Source organism: Drosophila rhopaloa, unplaced genomic scaffold (genome assembly GCF_018152115.1).
Source record: "Drosophila rhopaloa isolate 14029-0021.01 unplaced genomic scaffold, ASM1815211v1 contig_167, whole genome shotgun sequence".
NCBI lineage: Eukaryota > Metazoa > Arthropoda > Insecta > Diptera > Drosophilidae > Drosophila > Drosophila rhopaloa.
The window spans coordinates 267,594-294,611 of record NW_025335047.1 but is presented as its reverse complement, the minus strand read 5'-3'; the positions used below and the strand labels follow the sequence as shown (position 1 = coordinate 294,611).

General features: G+C 44.2%; 1 protein-coding gene across 5 annotated transcripts in view; it reads right to left on the bottom strand.

The window, feature by feature from the left end:
• The window catches only part of LOC108043471 (polypyrimidine tract-binding protein 1), a 147,348-nt gene that overhangs the window by 25,869 nt on the left and 94,461 nt on the right, over positions 1 to 27,018 (bottom strand). For all 5 annotated transcript variants that reach the window (XM_044458434.1, XM_044458435.1, XM_044458436.1 and 2 more), the window contains one exon: positions 6,872 to 6,995. In XM_044458434.1, coding sequence (XP_044314369.1) covers positions 6,872 to 6,995 — 124 coding nt within the window. The remainder of the gene's footprint in view (positions 1 to 6,871; positions 6,996 to 27,018) is intronic.

The following is a 27,018-nucleotide window of genomic DNA, read 5'->3' as shown; positions in this document are numbered from 1 at the left end:
ACACAGCCAGAAGCCCGGCAGCTACAACTTCTATTGGCAAAAAATTGTAGTTTTTATCGAGGTACTCTGGTGTGGGGATCGTGGCCTGCGGGCAGATTGGTTAGCAGTTATAGCATTGCTGCTTTTTAATTAACAGCGAGTTAAATAACCCGAGCCAGCCAATATTTGCGCAGCAAACAATAAATGCAATTGTGGCATTGAAGTCTGCCATAATTAATCATGAGTTTAAAACGGGTGCTGCCGCTCAGACGATTCTTCACCGGCGCACTGATACTCTGGGATAATTACGGTACAATGCTAAATCAACAAGACCCGAAATGCATTAACTGTAGTGGCTGAAAAAAGTGCATCGATAAAATTTGCATTTGATAATGTGATGCTGGCGCAGCCTGTTGACTGTCAATGCCCCACGGATGATATGAATAGCAATCATCCGCTCGGCTGCGCGTTAAAATGAGCTGCAAGGACGTAGGGCCAAAGCTCAGCAGTATTAATGACCCTCACAAACGCACTGTGCAAAAAGCGGGAAACGTGGGAAAAGTGCCCCGGCCAGCCCTTTTCAATTAAACACACACGCACTCACCACTCACAATGAGTTGCACGAAAAATATACATGAACTATTTATAGCTAATTGAAAAGTTTACAAACTGTAATTGAGTTCGGACGACGATGGTTGGGCCGTAATGAATGGTCAGTTTGGCCATCGTGGCGTATGTGTAATAATTTCCCCTACTCCCTCTTCGCCCATGAAGCGCACCAAGTTAATTAATGACAATTTAAATTCATAAAGCAAACAGAAACCCCAAACGAAAAATGTAAATGAAAATGAATGGAAAAAGCGAGTCGAACAAAAGAAAATGGCTTACCCAAGGGGCGGGTGGCCTGGCGTTCAGGATGAAATAAGTGCTGATTGTTAATAACAATTAAATTTATGCTTACATGGCGGCATTTAATGATTTAATGTGAGCGTGACGCCCGTGTTTGTCCCCGAGTTCCGCCCCCAAACTTTGCCAGGGGTGTGTCGTCAGTCGAATATATAATTTGAATAAATACTCGCTCAACTCACGCACACAGATCCGTTCGAGCGCCTTTAATTATGCGTCAGTAAATTAGATTTTTACAAGCTCACACATCATAAATTTTAAATTGTTAGGCAAACTTGTGTCCTTTACGTGTCTGTCGCTCTGCCCCCTCGTTGTGTGCACAACGACTTAATGATATTTGCTCAGCCAGCCGGGCCTTGTCTTAAATTTAAACATTTGCCGCGCATAATCAATCATGGCACGATGTTTTGGCAGCAAATGAAACTCAATGCCAGTGGCCCGTTGCCTTTTGCATTTCAGCAGAATCCGCCCGACTCGAGACTGGGCCATAATTGAAAAAAATGATTTTCTTTTCGCAGCCCGAGCCTAACACCCGCAAGAAATGTAATTCAATTAAAATTTGTCAGGAAAGAGGAGGGGAAGTGGCTAGTGCTTCTGCCGAGTGAATGCAAATGCAGCCGGGCTTAGGCAGCCCGAGCGATGGCGAAGATGACGTTTTGAAATTTTAATTGCATTTCAATTACGAAAATAGTTCTTTTCGCCATCTGTCCATCCTTGTCGCTCACACATCTATCTCGCTCTGGCCTGAGTTCAAAAGTGGAACTACATTGGCATTTAGCTGGCTGCAGGATGCAGTCTAGTGAGCGGAGGACTCCCAGACTGTGTGCATTTAAGTGGCATTCAGTCAAACAGCCGACAGCCAAAGGCAGACTGAAACTGCACTAAAAAAATTTATTTTAAATCAAAGCATACAAATATCTAAGGATTGTGATCGGACAGACCCATTTTTTTTTTACCAAGACTAGCTTAAAGACTATTAAAATACGAAAAAAAAAACTAAAACAATGGTGTATTGCAAAGGCTATTTTGTAATAAATAGCAAACTTTTTCTCTTCAGTGAATGACTTCATCTTTGATGAAGCTGGTTTAAATTCCGTAAAGCATATCAATTGTTTAAGTTATGAGTAAACAGAGTAACGGGAGAAGCTTCGGTTTGTTGGCCCTGGCAAAACTTTTTCCACTTCATTTGTGCATTAAAACTACGTACACAGCAGCAGGAACCTGGGCACACAACGGGGCGTATGCTTAATTAAATGGCACACACAAATATCTCGCAGTTTCCCACAGTCACTCACACAGAACCAGAAAAGTCAGAAGTCAGGCCGAGTCCTGCCTGAAAGTCCGCCGCCACTAACCGCACTCACGTACAGTGCCTGTCATAAATTGCTGCACACAACGCAAGCCAGCCAGCGAGTCAAACTGGTTGACAATTGCTATTTGCTTTTGGTCTGGCCGGATTTTTACACTCCTTTCAATGCTGTCTCAATATTGATACAGATGGCAGAGGAAACAGAAAAAATTATGACAATATTATTTTATTGACTGCGAAAATATTTACACGCAACGCGTAGACCAGGAAACAGAGTCCTGGACGTGCGGACGAGCCAAGGCGGCACGCGCGGGATGCCAGGACACGAAGGACTCGAAGGACACGGACACTTGCCGTCTGCCAAACTGTCGCCTTATTGGTTATGGCCATAAAAGCGTTTAAGTGTTTGACCAGACCACCAAAGGGATTGGTCATCGACTCGCAGCGCTGACAGCAGCACACTTGAGCTTTAAATTGATGGCAGTGACGGGCTGATTTAAGGCTTAAGGGATGACCGCTCATGCATAATGAAACAAAGCACTGGATATACAAATTTTAGATATTTTTTCAGCATATTTTCCCTGCTGCCGCTGGCTGTCTGGATAGGGAATTAGCAATGCTAAGAGCGGGAGAAAAAAACACAGTGCACACGCAGCGGCAACAGCTGCGGAACTCTTTTTTTCGGCCGTAGCTCATAGCTACCATAGGTGGTGAGCTGACCATTAAGCCCCCAAAATCGGTCAATAAACAAACAAATGTTGGTGGACTATACAAACAGCGTGTAGGCGATGCATGTGTGAGAGCTGTAACAATAAACAACAAACTGAAACGGCGGGGAATGGGCGAGTGTGGCGACAACAAAAGAAAAACACGGTCTGGCCACGCTTGATGTTTCGGCCGGACACGCGACATGGCCACGCCATGGTCTACACACAAAAAAATGGATCAAAAGCTGGCCAAAGTTTTGCATATCAAAAGCAGGGTAAGTCGGTTGATTGTGGAACTTGTCTAAATAATAATAATGTAGAATATCTAAGCACTGTTTTTTTGCAAAAATATATATTATTTTTAAAATATTCTTTTTTAACTCAAAAATATTCAACTCTTAGCCATTAGTAAAATAATGTTTTATTTGCCATTCTCTATTTTAGAAAAGTGTTTACTTTAAAAGTAACTTTCTTGATTTATTATTTTCTCTGTTGTTCTAGGAATCAACTGTTAGTGCTCGACTCCCTGGGGTCCAGTATACATGGCATAAAATATTCTTAATAATAAAAAATCGAATAAATCAAGCGAAACTATTTATTAGCCGGCCGAAATTCGGACCGAAAGGGACCGAACTTCTAAGTCTGAGTTTTGCAGGTAGGCCACTGCCTTCGAGTGTGTGTGCTTCCTTCGACCACCACACGCACTCACCCACCAACATATTGAAATAAGGGGCGCTCTCTTCAAGAGTGTGAACGTGGATCCGCCCCTCCCTACTCGTCGCCAGAAGTCCAGCTCTCCACCCCCATGCGCTGCACATGCCAAAGTGTTTTTATTACATTTACGTGAAAAATTTGTTGCAAGTCCTGCTAAGCTCGTGAAACGGAAACAAGAGCGTGAGTGTGTGCGGGTGCGAGTGCCGCCATCGATGTATTGGTTTAGTGGCGCACGGATACGATTGAGCCGAGTGCTTGTGTTTATCTAAGGCTCTACCACAGGGGTACACAATGCTCATTGTTGCTTTTTGGATTTTTGGCATTTACTTGTCTGGCTTTGTTGTGCCCTCCGTCCCTTCTGGACCCTCCAACATGAACCGATGCTTGCAGTGCAATAAAAGTGTCCTTACACATTTATTTAGCAATTCCTTTTGTCATTATTTTTTGGCATCATCGGCATGGCCTCTGCCTTTGTGTGCGTAGAGAGGGCTTTAAGTGGCGACCACAGAAATGAATTCATTGGATTCCTGGCAGCGTCCTCGTGTCACCGAATATCCTGCTCCCTTAAAGCCAGCCTTTAATGGAGCAGGACAAAAAGCTGCCCTGTGTGTGCGTGTGTTTGCACAAGAACTTTGCGTGGAAAATTAAAATGGCCGCAGGTCACAGGTGTCAAAAAGGGGGAGGTGAGGTGGTAGCCATCGAACAATGGCAGCAGGCAGAAGGGTGAAAGGCAAAAGCAAACCGCTAACTGCCTTTCCCTCTGTGCGTGTGTATGGGTGTCTGCTTGTTGCTTTTTAATTAATAGAAAAGTCCTTTGTAAAGTAATAAATAAATATTATGCTTCCGCTTTTGCGTACATTTTTTCGCTCTCAGTTGATTGCCATTCACAGGCTCCTGATCCTTCCGCCACCCCCATTTTCGTCCTTCGCCCACCCATCTCCTGCCGCGACGTTTGACTGTCTGGCGGCTAATGCTCAAGCCCTTTCTTTGTGGAACACACCCACTCATCATCGATGTGGCTGGCGGCGGCGAATGCTGTTAATTACGGCGAAATTGCAAAAGCATTTTGAACAAGAAAGAAAAGCTAACTTCGGGCGGAGCCGAAGTTGATATACCCTTGCAGAATATTGTGTAAATTATATTCTCCAAAATTATTCATATGATGCAATCTTAATACTTATAAAAAATCCCAACTTCCTAACTTTAAAAACACCAAAGTTATGGCATTTCCAATCGTTCAGTTATATGGCAGCTATAGGATATAGTCGGCCGATCCTTATGAAATTTAATAGGTTGGATTGATTGGTTAAAAATAGAACCCATAGAAAATCCCAACTTCCTAACTTAACAAAAACCAAAGTTGTGGCATTTCCAATCGTTCAGTTATATGGCAGCTATAGGATATAGTCGGCCGATCCTTATGAAATTTAATAGGTTGGATTGATTGGTTAAAAATAGAACCCATAGAAAATCCCAACTTCCTAACTTAACAAAAACCAAAGTTGTGGCATTTCTGATCAATCAGTTATATGGTGGCTATAGGATATAGTCGGCCGATCCTTATGAAATTTGGTAGGTCGGATTGATAGGCCAAATATAAAACCCATATAAAATCCCAACTTCCTAACTTCACAAACACCAAAGTTATGGCATTTCCGATCAATCAGTTATATGGCAGCTATAGGATATAGTCGGCCGATCCTTATGAAACTTGGTAGGTCGGATTGGGTGGCCAAATATAAAACCCATATAAAATTCCAGCTTCCTAACTTAACAAACAGCAGAGTTATGGCATTTCCGATCAATCAGTTATATGGCAGCTATAGGATATAGTCGGCCGATCCCGGCCGTTCCGACTTATATACTGCGTGCAAAGGAAAGAAGGGTGTGTGCAAAGTTTCAATTCGATATCTTTAAAACTGAGAGACTAGTTCGCGTAGAAACAGACAGACGGACAGACAGACGGACAGACGGACAGACGGACAGACGGACAGACGGACAGACGGACAGACGGACAGACGGACATGGCTATATCAACTCAGGAGGTGATCCTGATCAAGAATAGATATACTTTATAGGGTCGGAGATGTCTCCTTCACTGCGTTGCACACTTTTGACCAAAATTATAATACCCTCTGCAAGGGTATAAAAATCCCACGAACGCCAGCACCTGCATATGGCGTTAATTAAATTCGCCCAAACAAAAGCATCACAATCCACTGTTGGAACAGTCGATTACTTTTGAATTTCAGCGGAAATTGTTGCCTATTGATTTGTTTGCATTGGCAATCATTTTGTGGCTCACTGGATTTTTGTGGGCAGGTATTCGGCTTTCGGCTTTCAGATCCAGTTTCAGCTTTCTGGCGGGGAGCCTGCGAACATGTCAAATATTTGCCTAATGTGTGGTTCATTCTGCTGGTTTCGGTTCAGTTGGGTTTTGTCGGGCTGGTGTGCGGTTTTTGATTAGCTTTATTACTTTGCGGAGTCATATGCAGGGTGGTTTTCGTGTGTGTGGGCTTGGGCGGCTAATTAATGTGTCGACACAGTGCGTGGCCAGTCAGCGGCCGCCGCTTATAATGCAAACGAACGCGAACCATTTTTCCCGTAATAATTTCCAGACAGCTCAAAAGGGCCAGGCCAAATTTTTTTCTGTTGACTTGTTTTCCTTGCTAATTAGTAGGTTAATTGGCTATAGGCATCAAAGCGCGCTTGCGTTCAATTGAGGTACTCAAGTGCCCCGGTGACTTTGTGGCCAATCTGGAGGTTTAAGCCTAATGCTGCACTGTGAGAAAGTAAGAGCTGAGTTAAGAATAAAAAAAAAGGAGCTCTGAGGTTATGGCGATTATGTTTTTGTTTAACTTTTCACCGAAAGTCTGATTAGTTTGTTTAAATTTTGGACCATTAATAATTGTATTGTTCGCTTAAAGTCCATAGTAGTTGGTCTGCAAATAACATATTATGAAGCACACGTTTAAACAAATGAAGAACTTTTTCTCCCCGTGTTGAACACTGTCCCGGTGGGCGTGGTTAATTGGCAGACAAACGCAACTGGGCCCAAGACTATGGCAGCAAAATGCACTTAACTTGAGCGCCGCTCAGGGGCGGCAGAGGCAAAGGCAGGGCTTAAGCCAAGACAAAAGACAAAATACAAAGCACGGGTAAATGCAAAGGTAAAGGTGGAGGCGAAAAGCGAGAGAGAGAGACAGACGGGCAGGACAAACAGAGACAGATGAAAGAGGGGGAACAGAAAACTTACCAATTCCGCCGGCCAGCACGGTTCCCGGCTCCAGCTTGGCCTTCTTTGTGGCCAGGTCCTGATTGTTATTGTCGGAGGCGGGCGCCATGACTGCTGCTTGACTCAAAAGTTCGTCGCTTCCGCGCTGATTTACAGTTACACAGTTACAGGCACAGGTGCGGATGCGGGAGCAGTTTCAGATTCAGATGCAGATGCAGGAGCAGGAGCAGGTAGGCACAGGCAGTTGGTTAATACATTTTTGTAGTTTGTAGTTGATGCACAGGCGGCAGGGCAGGCACAGACAGAAGTTGAAGATGGTTTATTTTCAGTAGTAGTGGTGTGTAGTTGTAGTAGATGAAGGTTATATATACGTATACGAGTACGGTACATAAAAAGAGAAAATAAAAGAGAGAGAGAACAATATAAATATTTGATATTTACGCAGGATAAATAAATTACAGCGATTCTTCAAGCCCACTTTCGCCCACTTTGCGAACCATTTGCACAGCTCTCGGATTTTGTTTAGGTTCGGTTCTCCAGTTTGGTTAAAGTCAACAAAGGAAGTGGGTAAGTGAAAATTATTGTGGCAAGCGGACTGCAGTTAATCATTATCCAGTGTTAGCTTAGCTATTTACTGACCAGAGCGACCAGTTCCCAAAGCCACAGCTTCATCGAAACTAAATGCACTTGTTCCCATTTGGTTACCCCAAAAAAACGGTAGTTTAAATAATTGCAGAGCTCGGGGGGGAATATTCATTTGAATTAGCCAGCTAAGCAGCTTGCGCATTGTGGCTCCTGTTTCTACTTTCCGTTTGTTTTTTTCCTGCTTTATTGCAGCGCTAAACTCTAATTACAAAGCACATGAGTGTATTGTAATTACATGTGACACTTAATTACCGCACTCACAAAAAGTCGAAGGCAAAACCAGAAGCGGAAGTTGAAGCACAAGCAGCATACATAAAAACGAACATGCACTAGGGAAAATGTTTCAGTCTTTTAAAGCTGGGAGCGATCAAAATGTGGATTCCTAATGAAACAAGCAGACTTGCAAAAACATTGCAGGTAAATTATCAATTACAGTCACATTGTTATGAAATTATTGTAGACAAAAATCGGTAAATATAGCCTATCTCTTTAAGAAACCTTGAGCCAAAATGTTCTCTTCCAATGGTTGCAGTATGAACATTCTATGAATAACGTTAACTGTTATAGCACTCTTTTCCGTTTAGCTGGCTTATTTTCTTGCAGTGTGCGAATCAGAATCGGAAGCAGGGCTGGAGTCGGAATCCCAGAGAGCATCGAGAGTAACCGAGTTAAGCCAAACATTAAATGTAATGCGCCCCATAAAAATAAAGCTGCTACAGCTTCAGCTACTGTTGATGCTGACTGTATTGTGCCAAGCAGGATGCGTGTGTGGGTGGATGAGAGTGTGTTTGTTCAGTTTCTGCTGCTATGCATTAGCGGCAATGACAAAAAGTCAATAAACGGGAGCTGGTGAAGGGAACTGATGGGGGAACACTCCGCACACCACACACCGCACAAATTGAAAAGGGTAATTTTGTGTGAAGTAGGCACCTTTATGCCCCCCGCATTCCCATTCCCATTTCATCATCAGCTATCAATGCTGACTACGCTTGAATTCGCCACTTGGCTTATCATGCTGCGCGCTTCTGCTTTGCTTTGGGCTTATTTGCTTTTTGCCTGCTGGCTTCTGCTTTTGTTGTGCCTTATTTGTTATTTGCTATTTGTTGCTGGGGTTTTTATTTTTATGTGGCTGCACGTTTTATATACACCCATCGCCGCACACATAAAGGAATTAGCTTAAATACAAAAACAACATGTGGTAATAGGAATAATAAGAAAAGCCAAAACGAACACACTCACACACGTGTGGGTGTGGGAAGAGGAGTGAGATTTTGTTTGGTGTGCAATAGACAAAGACAGCGGCTAAAACCGCAAAAGCACTTCACTTGATAATATCTCACACAAAAAACGACGGGAAAAAATGAAACGGAAGCTCACCGTATGTCTGTGTGCGTGCTGAGTAATGATATCAGCAGAAGCTGCTCACTGCTGTTGTTGTTCTGCATTGTGTTGAACATATGTTTCGTTGGGCACTTTTTCGATGCCCAAAAAAGCAGTAGCATTCTTTTTTGGGCTTCTTTTCTGCGTTCTTTATTTGGATAATACATATAGGTCTTCTTTTCGGGGGTGTCTTTCTGGCCCGTTGTAGTGGGTAATTAAATTTTAAATGACCTCCCGCTCACCCCCGCTCAGCCCCATCACAGCCACCCAAAAGGGTTGCCAACTAACTGCGCTTACTTAGTACGAGTCTCTAATGCATTCGTTATGGCACATTAACGCTCCCCAAGTGCCGGCTGCCTGGCATGCTACAGGGATTTGCCGGCCCTCCACGGGATATATCCTTGCCAGTGTGTGTGTGCTAGTGTGCATTACACGGTTCAGAAAGTCGGGCTAATGCCCTTCGCTGCCGCTTGGGTTCGGACTGTGCGACGATTTCCTTTTTGCCAAGCTGACCGGAAATGTTATTTTAATATGCTTTCTAAAAAGTATGCTAAATATTTGATTAGCCACTGTATGTGTGCACCCTTTCCTCTTCGTGTGTGTGTGTGTGTCTGTGTGTGTGAGGCACATATGGCCAGGACGATAAGCTGCTGTCCACTTTCCTGGAGGGAGCAGGAGTAGCAGCAGGAACCCAAGTGGACCGTTTCATTGTTGTCTCGCCTCTGTGCCATTTTAATGAATTTTCCCAGCGCCATCATCCCCGCCTCCAGATCCTGCCTTTCCCTCTGCTCTGTTCATAAGCAACGCCCCATTGCTGGAGGGCGTGGGCAGTTTTCTGGGCACTCACTGATTTCTATGATGACATGTGCCTTTTCAGCCCCTCCTTGTCTCTCTTTCAGCGTGTTTCCTTTGCTTCCGCCTTTGTTGCCGGGTAACTGGGTCAGCGCGCAATTGTTGCCTCTGAGGGTTGCTGTCTCCCACAACCCTCACACCACCCACCGCCCAGCGCCCTTGTCGTTGTTGTCCGAGGCAGCAGTGGAAAGATAATCACGCATATGCCTAACGGTTAAGTTTTTGAAGTGCGCCACGCCGACGGACACGGAGAAGGGAGCACGAGACGGAAGCAAAGGGTGTCAGCGTCATCAGAAGCTAGCAGAAACCCAACATTCCCGTTTCCATTATTGTTGCTGTAATGAGCAATTCATGAACTGAAAAAAATCGTTCCAGCTTTCATAGTTTACAACACTACAAAACTTTTGATAAAAAGATTTGTTTGGGAAATCTCTATCTTTGTTATTTTTAATACACAAGCACATAAGTTTTTATGACAAATTTTTAAATTGTCCATTTCACGTAAACTAATATGTATTTGCTCCAGTTAGGCTGCGTGCTGCAGAGGATCTCATGTCGAACAAACCTGAAGGTATTCAACATTTGTAATAGGTAACAGAGTCAATCCTTTTAGTGACAGAGCAATCTTTGATCTTTTTTCCAAGTGTAGTGGCTTCTAGCACTGTCGTTTCCATATTTGTCCATCCCTTGGATAGGCCTTGCTTAGCTCTTTGGGGGTTGTTGTTGTTTAATTTCCACAAGAGGCTCACTTGCGATTTTCTACTCGAAAACGCTTTAAAAGGAAGCAAAGCTGAAAAGCTGAGCACACAGATCATGTGTAATTGAGAGACTGGCAAATGATATGTACACCATGTGATTATCCAGTCAAAAAGGGACTTTGAGTGATACTACAGCCTTGGCGGAAAAAAGGACAGGCTAAGTGAGCTCAGAGTTGCCCGGACACGAGAAATAATAGTGCCCAAATTAGAAGGCAGTCCTCCTTACATAGTGGGCAGTTCTTCATGTATATATCAATGACATGTGATTTGGCCGACCTCCATCATAATTACATTTTCCGCAAAATGGCCTCCAAATGGGTGATTCAGCAGCCAGTCGCCTCAACTTTAATTCATCCACGAACCCAGTTGATAATAACTCTGCACTCAGTTGTGTGGGAGGACAAAAGAGGAGGAGTTGGGGCGGACCATATCAACGCCCTCATATATTGCATGGCCTCTGTGTTTGTTCTCCGCTCTCTTTGTCATGAATTTATGACGACGGCGTATGAATATTAAAATCGAATATGTTGCTGTCGATTAAAGGCTTTTCGTTTTGTCTGACTGTCTGTGGCGCACAGCTGTGGTCGAAAGATCAGCAGTGCCACTACAATTTAATTGTATTAACACAATTTTTAGTAGTGAAATCTTATTAAAGCTTGACTAATATTTGGCTAAGGTAATTTATAAAGCGGCTCCTGAAAGGCTAAACATTAGCTACATTTATTATCAAATAGAAACACACCACAGATTATTAATGCTCCTCGACTTCGGTCATTTTTATTTGGCTAAAAAATAATTTTTAAATGAAACCAACCCTCTTGAAGTTTAGAAATACTCTAGCAATACTATCTATATGACCCCTACTGTTGTAGTGTGTGTTTCGCTCGCGACACAGATACGACTCAATGTTTCCGCTGGTGCATCGAATCGGTTCATTGATGTCGACTATCGACTCCCCCTTTGCTCCATCCGCTGACATCATTGATGACGATGATGATGCTGCTCACGATGATGACGGCATATGGGAATGAAGTGATATAGGGGCGTGGGAATACGAGCCTTGGCGGAAAAACTGCATATGTAGGTAAAAATAACAACAGCGGAAAACTGCAGCCATAACAAAGCGGCAATCTCCGGTTCAACTCCCGCTCAACCCCCTTTTGAAATAACAATTATTGCTGCAGAAGCTGTTCCAGCTGGCGGTTCGGGGGAATTTTCCATTTCGAGGACGCCTTAAAGCCATCTTTAAATTGCAAGCCAGCCATCCAATAAATTCTAATTAGAAGGCCAAATGAGACAACCACTCAACCACCCACCCTCTCAGACTCGACCAAGCGCTATTTGTTAGCTAGTTGTCAGTTGATAAACGCAACATGTAGCTGCGGCCTCATAGACACAGATATGGGACTCAAACCCTACTCAATCCACCAGCCGCCGACTAAACCACCTAACCCACCTGCCTGCTGGCGGCGGAGCAGGCAATAAATTATATGAAAATGCCGCCAAAGTGTAACAGCTGTGGTTCTTGCCAAACTCCGGCCACAAAAGCCGGAGGAGGGGCTTCGAAACCACAGCAACAAGAAAGAGTCACCGGCTCAGCTCAAGTTTAATATGAAATACTTCTATCCAAGAGCCAGCACCTTCCCACTATATTTCATTTTGTGCTCTCTATTTAAGAAGGGGAACCGAGGGAAATTATTGTAGAAGCGTATATAGGAGAAGAGCTGCCAGTTGAATACCACTAAATATTTACGCTTTGGCTTTTATTGCTTCCGTGAGTCGGGAACTCTTTTTATTTCAATTTGTTTGCATAAATATTTGAAGCGCAGCTAAATTAGAATGTCGAAAGGCGAGAAAAAATGACTCGAGCTACAGCACGTGTCTGTTAGAGTGAGGAAAATAAACTTGCGCAAGTTTGGCCAAAACGATTTGTAGCAATTTCGCTATTAGTATACTTCACTCCACTCCATTCCAGTCTGCACAAAGCGAAATCGAAAGGAAAGCAAAGGAGGCGCAAAACTTTTCCTGCTTATGCATTTATCACCTTTTCCCCACATTTTTTCCGTGTGCGAGAGTGCAAAAAACTTTGCCTGGCCTAGTGCCAGGCAATGGGTTTGGCCATAAGCCGGTAAAATGGGGGAAACTCCTGGCGGGCACATTTCGAGCGCCCGCCCGCATAAATTATTCAAAACATGTGTTCTCCAAGTATCTGAGTGTCTGTATCTCCGACTGTCTGCCACTGACTGCTCTGCGTTGCGCGTCTAAGGACTCACGATTCTGGAAGCAAATGCAGTAGAAAAACTTCCGTTCCCTCAAAGGTAGGCAAGTGCTTTTCTCCTGGCTCCTTTTCATTCTTTATCTCAGGGCATTTACTTGTGTATGACAATTTCATTGATATTTTTCTGCCCCGCGCTCCTTCATTTCCCACACTTTACGCACGGCCGAAAGTTTCGGCAATTTTTTATTTGCTCCTCGCGCCACGCGACTTTTGCTGTCTATTAAGATATTCACTCGCCTGTAATGCGACATCGTATATATGTGCACTGAGAACAACGTTTAGGCAAAGATGATATTGAATCATTGAAAACAGCTAAGCAATATTTGTAAGAATAATTTGAAAGATACAGTTTTTCAAAAATCAAAGATTAAAAAATAAATTTGTAGAAAGAAAATTGAGAAACCTATCTGCAAGTCATGTAAAATTAAAATTACTTTGATACTCCTTTTTTGCAGTGGACAAAGAGTTAGGCATGCGTGTGATAAAAGTGTGTGTATATATGCAAATGACAAGCATTTGCCGTTTGGCATTTCTAATGAGCACCGTCAGAGATTCTGGTCCTGACCTAAGCAACGATTACCGGGCGGCATAAATCTTGCCGGGATATTGATTCTCCACCTTTTTGGGGTGCTGTGTGCCATATATACCACGGTATACTACGATATTCTGTCGGCGTGTTGAGGGGATCTTTTAAAATAAATTATACCTTTTTAAAGCGGCCACGAAGCACGTATGGAGAGCTTGACCCGAGAGCCAGGACCTGCTCCCGGGTTCATACAAAATTCAATAGCAATGAAATTTATGGCGGCTGGACACTGGCAATAGCGAAAATATGCTGCGCTCGCGTTTCGCCGGAGGGTTCGAGGGTGTTAATATGGACTGAAAAAAGTCCACAACCGCCCCCACACCCACACATTCTACCTCGCCCACGCCTTATTTATTTTTATGGCCTTCTCTATTTGCTTGTCGTTTTGTGCGGCAGCAGTCCAATAAAAAATGCATTAAAAGCGTCTGGGTCTGGGAGGAAACGACGGCGAACAAACATTTCGGTTTGTCCTCTGTCTGCTCGACTTTAAAGAGCTTCCGCCCCGAGACAACACGCTCCTCACATTTGCATGGCAGGTGGCAGCATTGTTGCAGGGGAGCAAGTCAATGAACAAATTCGCCATGCCAATCCTCAAATGTCTAATATTCAGGCAGCTATTTGCTCACGGCTATATGTACAAATAATTTGTTTGCTCCTGGCTGTTATCCTTGCCAGTCCTTTTCATTGTTCGGCTCTATTTTCCTATCCGACTTCTCTTTCCTTCCTTGTCTTCCACCTTCTTTGCTTTCTCCGGCTGCCATTTGCCGCTCGCTTTGCTTTCACTTGCCATCCCCACCCTGTGGAAAAAACATTTTTAATGCCGCGCCATTTTTTATAGCGCCACACTTGAATGCGCTTAAATATTTTATGTAATTTTTCGCAATTTATTTAGCGCATTATTCGCCGGCCCAGCAGCCAGCCTCTGGGGCCGACATTTATATCAATTCGTGGTCGAAAATTTCGTTGACAAATTTCAGCCCTCGAGGATTTTCCCACAGAGCCGGAAATCTGTCGCGTCAATTTTAATTTTTATTTCGGTTGATTCTAATTTTTGGGGTACGCATGGCTCAATTAATATTAGCGGCGTTTAATTAGATTTGGCCTGTTAAATTTGTGCGGCTAGGGCTTTAAGATACAAAATTGAACTAGGAAGTGGCAGGGCACAAGGATAACGAAGTTAGCTTTGTCTCTCAGTCCCGGCACTAGGCACAATAGGGAATTAATCAAATTGCTGAACAATTTGAATAACTTTAATGGACTTGCGGCACATACCAAAACCTAGTGGCACGAACACACAAGGATTCCCTTTTCCACGGCCATAAATCCACTACACGCTATTCCCCGCCATACCCTCGATCCTCGGTGCTCCACTCTGCGTTCGCGTCATGTTTGGTAAGTAATTGATTTATATATAAAAACATGTTGCATGCCACAACGATTGCAGCTTGTTGCCGTCGCTGTTTGTTTCTAAATTTATACACACCCCCGTGCAGCCCGCACAGCTCACACAACCCATTCAACCCCTCACCCTTAGCCCCCTCCCTTATGCATTCGAAACGCAAACTCGCATGTTTACATATCGATTACTGCGCGCCTGCTGCACCATCGGGCGTTCTGCGTGTGAGTGTCAGCGTGGGCGTGGGGCAATAAAAATCAGGGGGCGTGGCCGATGGGTTGGCGAAAAACATGTTGCATTTTATGCCATGTTCACCAACGAGAACATATTTTTTAAAGCCACCACTCTGGCTATTGATTTTAAGCCCTTTCGTGCAGTTGGCCACTTTTGGCAGCACTTTAAAAACGAATTTGCTACTAATTAAAAGGAAAAGGAAGAGGACGGCATACAGCGGGATACCTAAACGATTTGTCTACGACAGCAAATAAAAGGCTTTAACAACTGGGGCATTTGGACCCTTCATTCGGCTAGTTTGCAACATGCTCGTGACGCCGGCTCGTTACATTTTCGCTTTTACGACGCGCCCACAATAGGAGGCGGGGACATAAACCTAGGCATAGAAATGGTAAATGAATGGCAATGGACACTGCGCAGTCCAGAAGAAAGGCATAAAAAATTATCTACATTTAATGGCGAGCCCTAAAAATTAGCGAGAAATGCTCAAATTAAACATAAAACTGAGCACGGTCCGAAGGTGTGGGGGTCAGAGGTTGCGAGGGGGCAAGACAGCGAGGAAGAGGAAGCTTAGCCTGGGATGGTCTCGGTTTTGTGGACATGCGTCTGGGAGAAACATCAAAATGACATCCATTAACACACCTATTAATCACAAAAAATAGAAAGCCGAGCCAAACCGAGCGTAAACGACAGGCTAGCAGAGAAGCCTTCTCCCAAGCTTTTTGTACACTCGGAAAATAGTATTATACCTATTTCGTTGACTAAAGTATTATTTAAAGTTGAGGTAAAGGCCTGGAGTTACTATTCTTCCCATATTAAAATTATATTCAAGGGATAATAAAACTTTTTTACCATGTTTTTCCCCTGAGCAGTTTCTAGTCCAAGTCCCTGACCGTAGCCATAAACGACGAGACACTGCTCTAAAAGAAAGCAAAGTCACAACGTTATAGCCAGGTGACAAAAAGGAAAATAGGAAAAAACGAACCCCTAATAGAAAATAGCAGAGGCAACAGCAATAACCAACTAAACAGCACAAAATGTAGAATAAAAATGTCAAAAAGTGTGACAGTCGACGCGTCGACAAAGCCAAAGTTGCTGCCGTGTTGTTGCTGTTGTTTCTTAGCGCTTGGCTCTGGGTTTGGGCTTGGGTCACAAGTTGGCCGACATCGTCGTCGTCGTCATAAAAACCCGCAAAGTGGGTGGTGATGGCCAATTAAGTTAACGACGGACGGCGGAGCGGCGCGCCAACTTTGCGGTCGAGCCACCACTGGCTAATGTGCGCAGCTCACCAGGAATCCACCCTGGACTTGGGCCTAACCTATTGTAATCTAAAACGTTCATTGGGCTGGTTGGCAAATGGAGCGGCCCTAGGATCCGGCTTCCTTCCTTCCTTCCTCCGTGTTTTCCTGCCAGCGTTGTCGCCTTCAACCATCCGTCCGGTTGCGGTGCTACTTTGATGGCGATGGCGATGGCGATGGAGTGGTGGTGGCGCTGCCATCGACTCCACGGGTCGTGTGCGCTTGACTGGCAGATCAAGAGACAGGTGACTGAACCAATTAACAAAGAGCCAGCCACCAAAAACTTCGCCAGCAGCACAGGCAAAAGAGGAAAAACCAAAAAAATAAAAAAATAAAAAAAGACAACAACAACGACGACAGAAAGTGGATGAAAAAAATGTGAACATAGCTGCAGGTGACGGGCGACTAGAAATTAGCCCACATTTTTTGAGAAGCGCCTTGAAGTAGAGAGCTGCCAGCAGCTGTGGCCGCCCGAAAACATAACCACCTCCTCCCACCGTCCAGGCGTATACGTAATATATACAATGTAAATAGACGCCAGCGCCAAATGTCTCGCAAGTTGCAAATTAATTTCTCCCAGGAATGGTACACAGCAGCTCAGGGAAATATGGGAGCCAAAACACTTTGTAGTAGGTGCTCATAATCACCATCATCATCGCGACGACGGGGCTCAGCCACTCTTCGTCATCATTGCGGTTGTCACAGCATATTCCATTAGCAATTATGAATATGGAATAGCAGAGACCGTCACTAGTCCTGCTCTCCCAGTAATCTGGATCGTCTCCTTTGCGGCGCAACTGCGACTACTTAAGCCGAGCCAACGATGCCGTTAAGTGCTGTATTCCTGAGGCGGCCAACATTTGGGCCACGTTTGATGTGCGACGCTACGTTTTTTACACGCAGAAAAGTGTTTCGAAAATCAGTCTTATGCATATGTTGAATTCGAAAGAAATTTTTGGATAATTAGGTATTGGTAAAACCTATTTTCAACATTAATAAGTAACGTTAATTTGTATCATTTTATACTGTAGATTATAATAAAAAAAGTAATTTTTCATTGCCAGTGCAGAGGTGAGTTCTTGTTTCGTGCAAAATACAGCGACAATTGGTAGTGCTTTTGTGAGTTGTAAAAAGCAACAAAGCTGCACTTGCCCTAAGTGCTTTTTGAGAGCGTGAAACATGTGCGGCCCAGCTTAAAACCGGAATTTCATGGCGGTCATAACGGGCCCAAAATAGGAGAGCAAAAAAGACTAGCTGCCCAGAAGCCTTGAAGTGATCCTTTGAGTTCCGTGGCAGTGATCACATGCTGTCCAAAAGTTGTCAAACAAGGCAGGCACGAGCACACAGGAACACAGAAACACGGAGGCTGAATGACAACCAGCACATGGAGACAACAACCGGAAAATGGGTTTTCAAGCAAATTATCTGCCTGCCAGGCCAGGCCAAAGCCCAAAGACCAAAAGCAGTCGGCACCCCCGCCCCCACCACAGCAACAACAGCTCTAAACAGTTTCAATTTCAGTTTCGGCATCATATGCGTATAGAGTGGGTGGAACGGGAGCTGGAGGGGGAGAACCGCAACGAACCGGGGCTGCACATATGACAAATATGCATAGACATTGTCTATTGCCACACGCTTGCGGGCTGTCTTTGTCCGCTCTCTCTGCCCAATGTGCCTGTCGCCTGCTGCCTATGTCCTGAATGCAAGGATGACTGCCTGCACTGAGAGAAGTATCGGGGTTCCCTTTGTGTGATACCTCAAAATAGATATTCTAAAGTGCAATTTGCAATACTATAGACAACTCATTCTTTTTTTCTTTATACAAATATTGCCACATTAGCATCACGTATTTTCTTAGCCCTTTCACACAAACTTTTCTCAAGGTGCACGTGCCAAAGGATGGCTGAGTGAATGTGATGGAATGGTTGGACGCTTCTTTGGCCACCGCCGCTCCAAAAGCCGACCAGCACCGCTGGCGACTGTGGATAGTGCCAAATTATGGTGCTTGTGGTTTTCAGTTGCGAAACGCGAAATTTGCTTTATGACGGCAGACTGGCAGATCGGATCGGACGGAGGTTGGTGGTGGAGATGGAGGTGGTTGGGGGGCCGTGACTCCATGTCGTGTAATCCCAGTCAGCCAGTGAACGTGTGTCTGCGTGTTATTTGATACGGTAATCATGTGACAAATACGCTCCTGTTTCTGTTTCTGCTGCTGCTCCTGCTGCGGCTGCCTTTGCCGCTTTGATTATGCGCATTAATGAGCCGCAGAAAGAGCTAGACGAGAGCGGACGGAGAGCCATTTGCATTTGCTCTTCATTAGCCGGCTGAAGCGCTTTGATTGTGTTTGTCCTGTGTGACTGGACTGAGTATGTGCGTGGCTGATGCAAAGCGGATTTTCCCGAAAATGAATTTAACGAGGAATCCGCTTTAAAGGCCCATTGGCAGGCCATAAGTTCTATAATTAGCGTGTGTGTGAGCCACCTTTCATTGCTTTTCCATTTCCCCTTTACCCTATTTGGCCTGTCATGTGTACGCTATAAATGCAGCTAGTCAGACACTCACAGAAAATTGCATTTTGTTATGATATCAACCAACAGCAGGAAACATTACTTAAAAATATTTATTTTCAACGACATTCTTCTACTACCGACTAGACTTTTTTTGTAGATTAACATTTTTCTGGGAATTTAGGGGTCAGTTGATGAATTATTTTCTCAAAGTGAAGGGCAGAAAATTTCAGGTCAGCCAAGTGACCGCTGCATTGTTGCAAGGCTTTCTCCCCCACCCCTCCACCGAATTACCCCGATTTTCGCCCGTTCAGTGATGAGCGAGGACAGGACGCATAATGGACAGCGGATCCGGCAAAAACGGAAATGACCAGGGAAAATAAAAAACAGGCATACTGCCTGGCAGACAGAAGGGCGGACACACACGGGGCCATAAAAACACACACTGGCCCACACCCACACCCACTCGGAAAAAGCGAAGGCAATTCGCTGTAATGACCACAGCACACGCACACATGGGCAGCGAAAAGGAGGAGATCCACCATTTGTAACTGCATTTATATTGAAGCTACCGCATCTGTTGCGGTTATGTTGTATGCAAAAATGCATTTTCGCGCACAGATAAACGAACAAAACTGGTGATGATGTGAGAGTGAACCACCAGCTCCGCTTCGCCGCCTGTTTTCTGCCCCACCGGCGACTTCGTGTCAAAAGGAGGGGGAATACACCCCGGCGTTGTCCTTTTTGCCCATTTCCGCAGGGAGATCGTGCTGTGCTTCCGGTTTATTAATGTTTTTAAGCCCAGCTTTTTTCAATGCGACTCCTTTTGGCAATTAAATTATTGAAAGGCGGTAAATGAACCCGTTGGGGGACTGATCCATTTAATTTGCTAGAAAAAGTCGTGCGGGTCGCGAGCGTATGTGTAATATTCATAATTGCCATTAAAAATAATGCAACATTGATGATGATGGCCGATGACATGGCTAATGAAAGGCGGTCATGAATAATTCTCCGCGCCTCGCACGATGAATTTCGTGAAATTTAAATTGATATTAAATCTAGTGGGGCCGCACTGATATATGAGAGCGTGCGACTTTCACCCGGAGACAAAAGCTGCTCCTGGCGGAGGATTACGGATGGAGTGAACCGGAAGTGTTGGCCCGTGACAATAACGAGGGCCAGGAGAGGCCAGGAGAGGCCAGGAGAGGAGAGATGACAGATGACACGAGCGAGATGTCGGCACATAAAAGAGTCGGACCAGACGGCCAACAAATATTCCTACGTATACGCGGGGTGATGAGGTGACAAAAAGAATGACGCCATGATTCATGGACGATGGGTCCACGCGAACGTTTGACAGTCATCGCTTGTCCATACCTTTTCCCCCTTTCATCGGAAAAGCTCACAAATATTTGTTAGAAATCAACAAATCAACGGGCCACAAGGAGAAAACTTTTGGCCATGTGCAAAGTGAAGTGGAAATTTTTGCATAAATCAAAGTTAAAAGTGTTAACACAAAAAAAAGAGTAAAAGGGGCGAAAATTGAATTTTACAATTTATCCAGCTTCTCCACTCCAGTATTTTTTGTCAGATTTTTCCATTTGCTATCCCTTACTTCCCTATCTCCAGGCTCTGTATTTACTTGTTGGCTTTGCCCCTTTTGTTTAGCATTGCACAGAAGAGGGCTTTGGGCGAATTTTTGGCTGTTTGTTGGTTTTCAAATTTGCGGTAAATCGGAAACGCGCCGTAAGTTAAATGAACTCGTCCCGCACCCCGCCGCAGACGGAATCGCAGGACGGACGCCCGGACGGGATTCCAGACCCATACACTAAAATAAAAAAGATACAGAATTTTCATTGTCTGAAGTTATTTCTTAATATATATATAAAACTTCATATTTTCAAGTTAACCGGGGAATCCCAAACGAAGCATAGCCACTGTAACATTAATGAATAACATGATAGATATATATATATGTATATTTTTTGGTTTAAGTGTAGTTAAAGGTCGACGGCGTTTCATTGTAGCAACTCGTTTCCTAGTTGTCTTTCCGTTTCTTCCCATTTATTTACATGTTGCTCCCTGTTATTGTTCTTTATTTTTTATTTATTCTTTTTGCAATTTGTTTTCATAGGATTGCTGCCGGCTGGGGTTGTTAATCAGCGTCCTGCGACCAAGGAGCTTTGATTTCTTTTCGTTTGGGAGACCTAGACAAATTTGCTTAATTGCGTATAATTTGTGGCAAGAAAGGTTGACCCCAAGACCAAATAGGAAACGGTCAAAGAAATGAATATTATACAAAGATGGGGGAAATGCTAACTCGCTTTAAAAACCAGCCAGGTGAAGCCCAAATAAAATCGCTTTTGGCCGCACACGCACTCTTCGCCATGAATTAAAAGCGAAGGATTAGAACGAGCAGCCCTACAAAACTCCAGGGCTTCCCGGATAGAAATTATGAATGGAAAACTGGGTGGAAAAATAAATCTGCTTGGAATTGAATTCGAGCGACAACAAGGATAGCTGCTAGCATGTGTGTATGGGTCCACTAAAATTGCAGATAAATTTATTGAAAATGATTGTGAAAGCGAGTGCTACCCCCGCCCCCAGGCACACATTGTTAGCCCCGCCAGGCCATTCCTACTTTGGGGGCGCTCTACATCTACATCGACTCTCGGAAGCATGAATTCGGAGCAAGATGAGGAAAAATATTGATGATTTGGCAAATGTGTATTGAAAAGGTAAAAGCTATTGAATTGCCAGTGCAGCAGAGCAACTACTATTTGCATGTTAGTCTATGAACAAGCGTATGTGGGGTCTCAGTTCGAAGCGAACATGGAAAACGTATTAGTAACTCGAGCAATTGTTGCTCCAGAAAAATAGAAAAGCATATTTTCCTCGTTCGCCAGATATTATGCCAAGGATTTTGAACGCATGGCAAGCGAGTTTTAAATTTCAACAATTTGGGATTAAAATTCGCCACATTAAGCGAAAACAGAACGTCAGCAGTGAAGAGTAAGTAGCAAACAGTGGCAAAAACAAAATGCAGCAGCAGCAGCGGCGAAATTAATCTAAAAACTTTTTAATGCGCTTTTAAATGATGAAGCCGAAGAGGGTCGACGCGCTGCCATGTTTTTCCAACATTTCCAGCATCTCGCCTGCTCCACTGGCTATTCATAACCGAAGCTGGGTTTCGTCGGGAAGAGGGCAGGAGGAGGAAACTATCATTGCCGTTGTCGCTGGCTGTGCTGCAAATTACAAGACCCGACCCAGAACCTGCTGCGTTGCAATCTCAACTGCTGCCCCGGAGCCCCGCATCCCGCCAAATGAGATTGTGCGGCAACCTGTTGCGAGGACCCTGCTCCTTGCTTTAATTTTTGCAAATTTAAAAGCAAAGGGGCGGGCCAAACGGTAGCCAGGAAGCACACAATTAAGTTTTAAGTTGCTGAAATTAAATGAAAACAGTGGGAATATTGAAATTGATGCAAACTTGATTCATCGGGGGGCGAGAGGCGTGGCTGCCTGGCAAACAGAGGTATCGCTTGATTAAAGTCTCCCCTTTCCGAACTGTAGGCAGATTGGTATTTACCTTTGAGTTTTCATGGCATAAATCCAGGCGAACTAGAACAGTCAGTTACAGCAATTCATTAGCACTGGGCGAGGGGACTCATCTACTGGATTTCTAGGGGCGGAGATTCGCAAAATGAGTTTGTGGTGGCCAAACTTTTGTGCGGCAGCAGAATTTGGAGAATTCATTGAAATGTTTGAGCAACTTTCGGTTTGCCAGCTGCTAATTGTGTAACTTGTCAGGGAGTCAGAGGGTCGAGTAACTTTGCACAGGCAGGCAGACATTTAATTAGTCGGTTTTTGTGTCATGTGCCTAAAAAGAGGAATGCCACACCGAGAAAAAGATTATGGCCCTATTTCTCCTACTAATGGTAAGCTAATAGTAAGTTTGCAACTGCTTAAACCTACTCTTACCTTAGTAATCTTTAATATCCCTTTTGTAACAGGCCAAGTATAATATAGATAAGCTGGCCACACGATTAGAGCACTGGCTATCTCTTTCAAGAGAGGTGATATCCCTCTCTCTCAAGAGAACGCCAGAGAGAGCTGCCTGCGTGCAGCGAAGCTCAGTCTCGATCGAACCAAAAAGTAAAGACGACGTGTGTGAGAGATAAATAAATTAAAATAAAGAGACAAACTATTCCTGATACACTTTACTAGATTTTGTTGTTTCTCTTAAATTCATTAAATTTTTTTTTTGGGATCGAGCTAATAGTTCTCATTAATATAACCTGTGACATCTTCTCTGTGTGCAGCGATAATGACAGCGAATTCACGAAATGCGCAATGTTCTTAAGGGCTTGGCGACAGATTTTCAGGATGCCCCAGCCACTGAAGATAATTTCGAGCACTTAGCAAAAATAGCAACTATTAAATATGCATAAACGGCGGAGCAGGTCGCGAGCTATTAAACTGCCAGCAAGTCGCACACACTCGCTCCGCTTGTGTGACACTTTAAACAAAGCTTTGCATACATTTGGGCCACGTTGTCTGCTGCAGCGTCAGCTAGAAAACAAAAGCCACTCACACACACAAAACACCACACACCCCACACACAACACACAACAGAGAGCAAGCCGGAAATTCCTTTGGGCGAGCCTTAAGCCAAAGTGAACGCGTGCTTGCCGCAATGTCACATAAATTTGCATATACGAGGGCCGCTCTACGTCGCTCTCTTTCGCCCGGGAACTACCCGTCTCTGTCTAGGGTATGTGAGCTAAGTAAACGCTGGTGTAACAAAAAGCTTTTAAAATATGCCGACGCGACACCTCCAGTAAATTTTATACGCTTGCAGCTTAAACATTTACCCACACACAGAGTCACTTGCGAAGACGTGCTGGCATATGATAATAAAATCTTTATTTAATTGTAAAAATTGCGGCCGAGCGAACGAACTAGCTCTCTTTCGCTGGCGTAATAAAAATGAAGTTAATTTTAATTAAAATGCATGGAAGGTGCGTTGGTGTGTGCGGAAGCAAATACTAAAAGCTGCTGAATCGTAAAGTACGCACATGTGAGTGTGCGTGAGCGGCTCTTTTAATTTGAATTGTTAACCCTTTGGCTGCTGAGTTTATGTCCTGGCTCTGCTCCCACCGATGGGTGTCGAATTATAGGCCATAATTGTCAATATTTGCTTCTCTTTATGACCGCCAAGCAGCCGCAGGAACGGAGCTTCGGTGGTTCGGCGGTGGCGGCCAGGCCATGCATAAAATCTAATAATTACCTCCAAGAGTCAACCACCCTTTGCATGCTAATCAAGTTTGCAGCGCTTAAAGCGCAAATAAGCAGGCTCCGTTTTATTTCCACCTTTATTTCGTATGTTGCATATCCTACGCGGCGCTCTCTGTTATCTAAAAAATTTATGACAGCTGCCGCAATACGAGCTTAATGCGTGCGAGCAGCTGCCGTGGCACGCGTTGCTGCCTCAACAATTGTAGCTCACGGGGCGGAAGGAAGGCATGGTTGGGAGCCGGGGCAGTGGCAGGGGCAATGGACAAAATCCTTTTAAAAAACAATTTATGCCGACATTGGGTGAGCGGAGCCAGTAGCAACAAAGTAGGAAAATAGCAAAAATTGCTAATTAAAAATTTATATGAAGTTGGCAGTAATAGCATTTTTAATTATAGCCAACTCATGCGGCAGCAACAGAAAACAGTAACTGAACACCAGGCATCGGAAGTGCGGCATAAACATTTTTGAGGTCGTGGGGCAGGCCCTTTTGTTGTTGCGGCTGCAACTTCGATTTGGGCCACAAAAGATGGCAGGGCGGTGGCCAAACAAAAAGGCCAGGCCTGGGCAGATTGTTAATTAAATCCGTAATCTACCATCGGTGAAAAGCGGGCGGAGGAATTTTCCTTAGAATTTTCGGGCCTGAATAAAGTTAAGAAAATACTTGCAGAGCTAAGCAACTGCATTTGACGTCTGCACTGAGCTGATCAAAGGCATCCCCTCCACTTGCACTTAATGAAGAGACCATTTGAAATATTCATAAATAGCCTGGCCAGCAGCAAATGCCAGAAACACAGTGAATGTGTATGTGGGCAGAAAGCCAGAAGAATGCAGCTTTCTTTGCTCCATTATTGTTGAGCAGAGAAACCTTTGCATGCAAATAACAATTAATTCATTGTTGGCCTCTTTTGTTTCGGGCTATTTTGTTATGTATTCTTATTGATTCGCAGAGGCAGAAGCAGTCGCATTCACTTATTTAAGATTGGCGTTTAAAACCACAGGCCGCCGGCCAGACTGTTGCTGAACTTCAATTGGAAACTTTTGTCAAATTAATTAATTAAACTACACTACAGCCGAGACGAGTCGTGGCAGTGGCCGAGCAGTGGTATTAATAATTGAAAGGCGTCCGGTTGAAGTCGTCACTTTGCCCAGGACATGGCCCGAAGTTGTGTGAGCGGCGGCCAGCAAAAACAAACAACTGAAACGGCGGCCAAGTATTGCAAAAGTTGTAAAGTTCAACGGGCAACTTTGTAGGCCGCGTTTTCTTGCCCCTTCCTTTTGCTCTTTGTCCTCGTAAAAGTTGTTGTGCCTTTAAGACGTCTTTAAAGCGTTTAGTGTGGCTGGCTGGTCCTTCGTTTCAATTTTGGGGCACATAAAAATCAACGCCACAGCCTAATTAGTGCTGGGCTGTTTTCCCGTCTTGGAGGGTGACTAAACAGAAAACACAATCCCCTTTGCAAATAGTTGAAAAGTTGTGAGCTAGCTATCATTTTCGCATCGGGCAAGTTTCAGCCTTTGTTGGGTTATGAATGCGCGGTTTTGTCTGCCTCAAAAATCAACTGATAGAGAGCTCGAAGAAACTTTTGCCAGGCAGGATGATAAGCGCATTTACATGTTTATCAACTCGGGCGAGGGAGCTGTGTCTGGAGCCCTGGGCAGGACGCACTTCAAGTCATTAGGCAAGTAACTAACCTTTTGTTTATGGCTGCTGAATTTCTATAATAACAATTATGAAAATTAGCCGAGGCGAAGCGAGAAGCCAGCCGGAGCGGAGGACCACGATGGCTGGTTGCCATTGTTTTCGCGGCTAATTAGGTTTGTGCCAAATAGGCAGAAAAGACGCTACTCACTGCAAATATGCCCTGAAATTAAATTAGTGTGCCATACTCGGGGGCGTGCTGCTGACAGGCCTTCTGTGCTGCCAGATTGGAGTGGAGTGGAATTTTCGGGATTTCTACTTTCTAATTGAGCCGGCACTTGGCCATAATCTTGTGGGTAACTCACCTGTAAATAAATCGAATAAGAGACACAATTTGATTAGCATGTTGAATTTGCTTTATTGCAATTGGGTTTGTCAAATCTTTTGAGCAATCAAATCTAATTAAGCTGGGCCCTAATCACTTTTTGTGGTCATCTTCATCGACCAGAACCGATAAACCGGGAATGGAGAGGGGTCACGTCTTTGTCTCAATTGTCAATAACAAATATATCGAAGCCATTAATTATGGAACTTAATTAGCAAAGGCGATAAAAAGTGCGTCGGTTTGTGCGACTCTCTTTATGTGTGCGCTGCCATTGTAATGGTCAAATAAATCCCTTTTAATTAAGAGATAAACAGAAGCAATTAAATTATTAATTATTGCCCCGCACACAGAGGCGCATTTCGCATTTGCATAGAAATATTGCGGGCTTTCTGGGGTAAATATAAAAAAAAGCCCATTCGCTAATCCTTATGCATATAGGAATCAATAATATGCCTGGCTTGTAAGCTGCTAATTGTTGCTAAATAAACAAGGCTGGAAACAAAAATGGGCATCAATAATTTATCGCCTGGCAAAGGAAATCAGCATCATCGGCAGGCGGTCAAGCGTTAACTTGTAAATAAATAATTTCCCCAGTTCATAAATACACACACTAACATCACGCATTGGCCCGCAGGTCGAGGGTTCGCTAATTTATCGATCATCATCCGTCAAGGCTTTTAGCGCCCTGCCAAATATGTTTGGACTAATTGATTTCCTCTTCCTGTCGCCTCTGCGATACAAGTCCCCCTTCCACAGGCCCGTCATCGATTTGGAAGCAAAATCACGCTGTGACAATTGCATTTGGTAAATTTTCGCAATACAATTTTGCTGGTCAACCGCAAGCAATGAAATTACGCATACGCCGGGGGTCCCATCTTTCGTAATGCGATTTTGAGTACGGAAATATGCAAATATCCA